This window comes from Erithacus rubecula, assembly GCF_903797595.1.
Source record: "Erithacus rubecula genome assembly, chromosome: 21".
NCBI lineage: Eukaryota > Metazoa > Chordata > Aves > Passeriformes > Muscicapidae > Erithacus > Erithacus rubecula.
Genome location: NC_136673.1, coordinates 742,249 through 748,872, shown reverse-complemented (window position 1 = coordinate 748,872; position 6,624 = coordinate 742,249). Strand labels below are relative to the sequence as shown.

Here is a 6,624-nt window from a genome sequence, read left to right as displayed (position 1 = left end):
AGCAGCATGCAAAAATGTATTTAAGGACTATCATCCCAAAATGCTGCTAAAAGCTATTAACCAGTACGTGTTAATTGCCACAGCATTCATATTAATTTTCACTTCGGGCCCGACATTGTGGAATATTTCCCCTGATACATTTTAAACAAAGTTTAATTTAAGGAACTGCTTCTATCAACACTTATGAAAATTAACAGCCAAGCAATTAGCACTCATGAATTATCCCTTCCCCCACACTTGCTACAGCATCATTTTTAAAACAGTTGCTACATGAGAAATTGTTGCTTTTTAACCCATTACCAAAATTAGCCATAAGAAACCTTGTGGCAGTACAGAGAGGCACCATTGGAGAGCAAAGGAGTTTCAGCATTTGTCCACTCAAAAATTACAGTGACCAATTTTCAGTTAAATTATCTGCAGTAATCAAGCAAACACCAGAGAACTCCATAAGATCAGAAAAGCCAAATTTCCTTCTGACTCCATTTGCAGCTAGTCATGAAAGCAGAAATAAAAATATTGAGAGAATCTGATCTGCCTGTAGGAAAGGCTTCTGGCCTCATATCCACATTTTACTCTAGATCCAAACAATTCCTTCCTCACATTTTTTATTTCTTCTGCACCTCCTCCCTGCCTGAACATGCTGAAGCTCAGCTGGGTCACTGAAATGAGCCACCACCTCTCTGCTGTGTCACTGTGGTACCTGGACAGAAATTTCAGCTCTGTCTTACACAGAGGCTTTTTTCCCCAACACTATTAAAACTCAGCAAGCTGGAACAACAAACTGTAAAAAACTGATTTTCCAAGTCCTGTAGACAGAAATATATGTGAATTTATTTATCAAATTAATTTATTTATCAATTTAATTTGCATGCAGACAAAAGAAATCAATTTGGCCAGTGATTTAAGGCTTTGAGTAATTCTCTATTCCAAAGACTCCTGAAGGAATTATAAAGAACTAAAGGTTATTTCAGTACAATATTCTTAGAAAGAGTCTACAAGATTTATCAACCAAAAAGTACAACCCACAAGCTTCACAAAACACAAGAACAGGTCCAGAGCTGAGGTTTACTTTAACTATTTAGGGAAAAACTTGGTGATAGGGTTGAGAGTAGTTACTGTACGTGTGGCTTCTGTTAAGAGCTGAAGTTTTTCAGTGTACAGAAAACCACAAATGTGTCCTGGGTGGTGCTGGGGTGAGTTGGGATTCCTGAGCTGCTTAGAATGCCTCCACTGTAGCTGTATTTCACAAACCATATTCTCTACTGTTTTGATAATTAATGAAGTGATCAGGACAGGAAGAAATTAGAGTGCTTTAAAATTTTACTATTTCATAAAACCACAGAAGTGGTTATGGAAAAGCCACTAAATCTGGCAGAACACCTGCAAGATGTGAGCATTGCCACACTGGCAGGGCTGGCAGGGACACTCTGATCTGATCAGCTGGGAAAACCCATCCCAGGGGAGAGGGAAGAGAAGCCCCAGGAGGATTCACTGGTTCCAGGTCAGGGAGCCAGGATGAGGAGCAGGGGCACAGCCTGAGCTCTGCCATGCACCAAGGAATGAGTGCTGCACAAAATGCACAAAGCAAGGGCCTGCTTGCAGCCCTAAGGACTTGAGAGCCACTGTGACCCCCTGAGTAAATACATAATTAAGGAGGGTGTTTTTAAGACATGTTTAATTAGGCCCCCAGCCCCTCCTCACCCCCCTCCTCCCCACAATTATGTACCATCTCCCCCAGAGATACATGGCTCTGTTAATTATGTAAATAAGTCATGCACTATTCCCTGAATTATATTTCTGTGAAATACTGCTCATCTATTATCAATAAAAATAAATACAAGACATGTGATACGTCACCAAAAATATTTTTTAAAAGCTCAATGATTTTTGGTGTTTTTACTGACTGAAAATGCATGAGAACTGAAGTAAAATAACTCACAACTGGAATGTGTTTCTTCTGTATCTCAGATGGTCAGCCAAGCATTAAACTAGATAATACATACAGAACTACAGAGAATAAACTTTATATGCAAACTATTGATACACTTACAGTGTAATAGAAATAATGGTGTTAAAATTAATAGAGTGAGATTATACTCTAACACAATGGCAACTCAATTATTTTGGATAGTAAAGGTGTTTAGATTTGCAGACCACAGCTGAGATAATTCCTACCAGACCCTGCAAATCAGAATTGAGTGACATTGAGGTATTTCCTTAACCTCTCAAAGTGACACAAAGAGCTCAACGTGCTTCCAGTGGACCAAACACCTCTAAATGTACCTGACTTCATAGGTGAAAATGAGGATGTTCATTATAGACAACTACAATTAACACAGTAAAAATTAGCTTGGATTATCACAGAGGGAAGGAAAAACACTGAAGTTTTTCAAGTTTCTGAGAAATAAGACTTGAACATGACTGAATTATAACAGAATTCTCTTAATAAAGAAGAATTTGATGTTTAGCTCCCCTATACATGACATGAGAATTCATTTAAATGTTTGCCCAACTGAAATTTCGTGGCACAAGAACAACAAATCAAGAGTTTAGAAAAAAAGCCTCTTGGTGCTGCCAGCATGAAAGTGCTGCTGTCACTCATTAATGAGGCCAGGAATTGTGAAAACCTGAGATAGCACTGACTGTCACATGCTAATAAATGCAAAATCACAATACAGGAGCTTTTGCACCTGAACTTCATAGTCTAAAGGTTACCAATTCACAAATATTCCAGATACTCCTAGAAATGTCAGTGGAATTACAGATCTGACTTTCCACTTCAAGAACACCTAACAGAATATGAAATTCTTCCATCACAATGGTAATGAAGCTCAAACTCCATCCTCCCACAGGAGATTCCACAAACAAATCCAGTAGAAAACAGATCTGTGGAGTATTTATGCTTGTTTTGGAACAATATGACAGTGATCCATCACATCAATGTTTATATTTCTGTTTCTAGAGTTGATGACAGAGAAAAATATTTGACAGTATGGAGTAGAGGAAAGGCATTTATCCCCCAGCTGAGTGATACCAGATCCATCTCCTGACCCCCATGACCTGCCAGTTCTGCAGCCAATCTCCTCCCTGTGCTACACAAATGAGCAGAAATGCATTGTGCAGAAATACATTGATTAGTGCTTCTTTTCTCCTTGGATACTGACCTACTGATAATTCAGTTTTCCACCCTCAAAACAGACCATGGCTCCTCCCACTCTCAGCAGAGCACAGAGGGCAAAACATGAATCATGGAATATTCAGCAGGTGCTGTGATGTGGACAGACAGAACAGTTCTGGATTATTTTAAAATGCCAAATAACCAATCATTTATACAAAGGGTCTCATCATCAACTCCAGAGTGTCACAATAAAGATGCACCTCCCCAACCTACTGGAGAAGGAAACTGCAAGGTAGAGAAGCCCAATTCTCAATCCAGAATTTTGGAATGGAGGCAGGAGAAATGTCTCCAGTGAACCTGGAACCAGCACACTGGCTTGTTCCTAGACACCCACTGCCAGTTCCTGATGGCCTGAGTCTGAGTGCAGCCTGCACAAGTGCAAGCACAGGAGAGTGGCTGAGCCAAGGCTGGCACTCACCTTGCCATCAAACTTGGAGTACTCGTTGAAGGGGTTGTTGAGCTGCAGCGGGCACTGCTCCAGGCGCACCGACAGCATGGATTGCTTCCCCGCGCACGCCGACCGCGCACGGAAATTCTTCTTCTCAAACAGCGAGCTCAGCTCCTCTGCTGCGGATCACAAGAGATCAGAGGCACGGCGTGAGGAGATGTAACAGAGCCTGCTGCTCAGCACAGAGATAACAGCATAAGAGGGAGCACAAAATCAAATAAATAAACCGACAAATGCAGGGCAGGATCCGCCACCACTGCTTCACAGCCCAAAGACATGGCACCATCAGGGAGTCTGAGTGATGCCTGCTCAAGGTGAGAAAAAGGTGAGTGTTTCCTAAGCAGAGAACAGAACTGATCAGTGTAAGATCCACTCGAGTCAGGGTAACAATCAAGAGAATGGCCCACTCCTGCTCTTTCTGCTGCCTCCTTTCTCAATGAGCAGGGAACAGGAGGGAAAAGAGCAGCTGCACAGGAGCCCAGCTCAGCCAGCCTGCAGCACATGGCACAGTGCCACAGCACCACTGCAGGGACACCCACCCAGCTGCAGCATGGCACACACACAGCCATCTCTGCAGGTTTTACTGCTCGTGGTGGATTGCATAAAATAAAAATGTCAAACCCGAAACCGCCGTGCCAGATCAACAGCCTGAACAATAAAAGCAAAAAAGCTGTCTAAAAACAAAGGGGATCCAAGTTCAGGAGGTCTTTGTGTGCTCTGTGAAGGCCCATAAAAGTCTTTTTATGTGAAGAAAGTGCACAGCTGAATTTTCAACAACAACTCAACTTCCAATTTACAGGCATACTTAAAAAACCCCTCAAAAATAGGACTTCTTATGTTACAAAACCACTGTAAAATCAGGCCAGAGCCTGAGGTGTTTCAGCACATCAGTACCAAAGGGTCTCACCTGCAGGGAGCTGTGACACAAGCTGGACAAGGTTTCCCACATCTGCTCCAGGAACCAAGAGCCCCCAGCCTCCATCAATCAGTGCCCAGAAGCAAGCCCAGCTCGCCCTGGACTCAGCACACAGATCCTCATCTTGCTCCTCCAGGGAAATGCAACTGCTCCCAGGGCAGAGCAACCTGGCACCTGACTGCAGGGAGTGGGCTCATTTCTTAGAGTGCAAAATTAAAACCTGGCAAATGATAGCTGGTCAAAAGCTCCATTTGTTTTTATCAGCAGATTGCTGGAAATTCAGGCAGTTGGCAGAGGTGCTAAATACTGGCACTGAGAGATCCCCAGTGGGCTTGTGAGAGGCTGCAATTAACCAAAAAAGCTGGATTTGATCCCTTTCAATGCAGCCACTTCAACCCCATTAGCTTGTTTTGGTTTTTCAACAAGCTCTTATACCTGTTTGTTATTTTTTAAAAAATCTAAAGCATATTGCTGGTGTATTACTTTTCACTGGTAATTCTTTTGGAAAGGACCTTGGAATCCAACACAAGGTTTTACTTGTACAAGTGAAAAGCAAGTTTTTATTCTTATATTTATTTATAAATATAAGAATTTTATTCTTTATTCTTTATTTATTTATTTATTTTATTCTTATTATTTATTTAATAAATAAAATTAATTTTTATTAAATTTATTTTATTTATTAGCTATTCTGTATGGGCTGAATGCAAGACTCAGGGTGGATTTCCTTGGTATATTGTTAATTTGCATTTTATATGGTTTGAAATGAAGGAATGTGAGATGTGAAGGCACAGAGGATATCCTATCCTTAAGGGCTCCTCTTTCTCCTGGCTGCAGTGCTGTTTATGCAAGTGAGAAACACTCAGACCTCAGTGGCTCAGCAAAGAAGGAAAATCAGCTCTGCCAACAGAACTGAGTGCCTGGAGTTTTTGTGTAACTTATTTATTCTTTTGTTTAAATCTGCTCTGCAGCAGGCAGGGACTGATCCATTTGCCTGCAATGCCAGCACATTCCTCAGAGGGGACCAGTGTGGCTGCTGGGCAGAGATGGTGTTGGGAGGGATGGGGTGTCCCCAGATGTGTGTGTGTGTGCAGGGAATGTCCCCAGATGTGTCTGGGGGGTCCCCACAGAGCCCCCAGGAGCCACAAAGGCTGTGCAGGAGCTGGAGCCTGACCAGCTGCCAGTGCACGAGACACAGGAGGGAGATTTGCATCCTCACTGGCCAAACACTATAAAATATTGAGCAAAGAGTTGGAGGTTATGGTAGATTAACCTTTAAAACCTACAACTCTGCTTACAGGAGGAGAAAGGCAAAAACATTTCAGAATGCATTAACAGGGGTATCCAACACAGCTGAACACTGAATTAAGGATTAGTGACTGTGCTGCTCATGTGAGCAGCTTTGTTCACTCCTCTGAAAAAGATATTGCAGTGCTGGGGAAGGTTCTGCAAATGACAGCCATGGAGATATGAGGAATTAGGCAAAAAAGGGAGATTACAGAGGGACCTCATTAAGATATACACAATTTTGAAAGAAGTAGGCATGACAGACCATACAAAGGTTTGAATGTGTGTCAAATACAACAGAAATAGAAACAAGTTTGAGCTCTAAAATAGGGAAATTGAGACAGATGTGTAATTTCATACATTACAATCTAAACTATGTAGAACAACCAGTCACAAATACTTAATTATATAATTAACAAAAACAGAATTTAATATTTTTTGAGAAATCAGTGATGATAGTTTTACCAAGGAAAGGTCAGATAAGCTAAGCCAGCATTTATTATGCTTGCATTTATATAGATCATACATACACTCTTTATTTCTTAAGATTTGCACCTTATCTAAAAAAGTAGCTAAAAAAATACTCTATATAAATAAAAAAATATAAATAAATATATATAAATCACCCCCAGTGTGCCAAGGGCTGCTGGAAAAGGCTGGTGTGACTTGGAGACCCTGATGCTGCATTTGGGGCACAGGCACCTCCAGTGTCCCCACCCCACAGGGACACACAGCCTTGCCCTGTGGTGACAAACACACAAACCCCACAGAGTGCAAACCCCAAAGCAGCCACCC

General features: G+C 41.7%; 3 protein-coding genes across 4 annotated transcripts in view; all 3 read right to left on the bottom strand.

Annotated features, from left to right (window-relative positions):
• Positions 1–6,624, bottom strand: part of HSPA5 (heat shock protein family A (Hsp70) member 5) — a 458,542-nt gene that overhangs the window by 103,690 nt on the left and 348,228 nt on the right. The gene's annotated exons all lie outside the window — the stretch shown is intronic.
• Positions 1–6,624, bottom strand: part of ARPC5L (actin related protein 2/3 complex subunit 5 like) — a 195,182-nt gene that overhangs the window by 113,331 nt on the left and 75,227 nt on the right. The window lies entirely within an intron of this gene.
• Positions 1–6,624, bottom strand: part of MAPKAP1 (MAPK associated protein 1) — a 78,535-nt gene that overhangs the window by 58,372 nt on the left and 13,539 nt on the right. For both annotated transcript variants that reach the window (XM_079323932.1, XM_079323933.1), the window contains exon 4: positions 3,597–3,745. In XM_079323932.1, the coding sequence (XP_079180058.1) occupies positions 3,597–3,745 (149 nt within the window). The remainder of the gene's footprint in view (positions 1–3,596; positions 3,746–6,624) is intronic.